General features: G+C 39.6%; 1 protein-coding gene across 1 annotated transcript in view; it reads right to left on the bottom strand.

Annotated features, from left to right (window-relative positions):
* Nucleotides 1–347: 347 nt before the first annotated feature.
* Nucleotides 348–1,190, bottom strand: part of LOC107578659 (protein RRP5 homolog) — a gene marked incomplete at its 3' end in the record, with an annotated part of 1,065 nt that continues 222 nt past the window's right edge. The window contains exons 2-3 of the mRNA XM_016264595.1: nucleotides 737–981; nucleotides 348–516 (exon numbers count right to left, since the gene is read on the bottom strand). Of these exons, the coding sequence (XP_016120081.1) occupies nucleotides 348–516; nucleotides 737–981 (414 nt within the window). The remainder of the gene's footprint in view (nucleotides 517–736; nucleotides 982–1,190) is intronic.

Raw genomic sequence — 1,190 nt, 5'->3', positions numbered from 1 at the left:
TTTTCAGCATAATTACTCTAGTCTTCAGTGTCACATGATCCTTCATTTCTTCTTATTATCAATGTTGAAAACAGTTATTTTTATGGAAACGCAATACTTTTTTCTTTTAAGGATCCTTTTTGATGAACAGAAAAATCAAAGAACAACATTTATTGAAAATACAAATCTTTTGTAACAATATTAATATTTTACTGTCACTCAATTTAATGCCTTGCCGAATAAAAAAAACGTAATGACTGTAAAATTTTGAACAAATCTGCTCAGACCGCCCACCCTTAAGCCAAAATATATATCATTGTATCCTCACTAACACGCATACAGATCACATGACTGGACATAATGCTTACTTTGATCTTGTCCGACTTGGCGTAAATGTCGGCTAGCTGCTGGAACACTGGAAGAGGTTCACAGTACTGGATGGCCCGTTCAAAGACTTTCTGCAAGCTTTCTTGTGTCCCGTACATGTTCTCCAGATTTAGCATGGCCACCCACACATTCAGCTTCTCCTGCTCCTCTCTAAAAACACAAACAACCCGGTTAATTGTTGTGTTGTCATTTAAAACAACTACTAAATTAATTATGCAAAAACAGGGAAAAGCAAAATCACACACAAATAATAACTGGATCAAAAACACGTAATTTCTTTGCAATAATGGCTGTTATCAAACATGTTTCCTGTAGCAGTAGTAAGTTGTACTTAATTTAATCGCAACCATCTTAAACTACAGCCTTTCACCTGAAGGAGATGGTTTTGAGGGCTCTCTCGCCGACCGCGCGCCTGCTCGATCTGCGTGGCCTGCAGATGGAAGGCCATGTACTGCAGCCAGAGGAGGGAGCTGTCCGGAGCAGACGCTCAAACACTGCTGTGCTGTCCGGACACACGGACGTGTCCATGAGCTCCGCCTCCAGCTTGCTGAGCTGCTGCTCCGCGTTCTGTTGCTTCTGCTTCTGCTTCAGCTCTTTACGGGACTTTTTCACAGGCTGGAGAGAAAGAGCAGCTGTTTACTGTGTGTTTGCAGACTATGCACTGTAAAACGTGATTTATCGAAGTTGTAAATAAAAAGAGGATTTTTGGAGTAAATACTATTTTAGTCTTTCAAATTCAAAATGTTCTACTTCACATTTAATGGTTTAATAACCACTTTAATTATCACAGTTCTGTGAATATTTTTCCCGTTCCGAATTCTAAG

Source organism: Sinocyclocheilus grahami, unplaced genomic scaffold (genome assembly GCF_001515645.1).
Source record: "Sinocyclocheilus grahami isolate Dianchi unplaced genomic scaffold, SAMN03320097.WGS_v1.1 scaffold11362.1, whole genome shotgun sequence".
NCBI classification, from domain to species: Eukaryota; Metazoa; Chordata; class Actinopteri; order Cypriniformes; family Cyprinidae; genus Sinocyclocheilus; species Sinocyclocheilus grahami.
The sequence above is the reverse complement of the archived record's forward strand: the minus strand, read 5'-3'. Positions and strand labels throughout refer to the sequence as shown.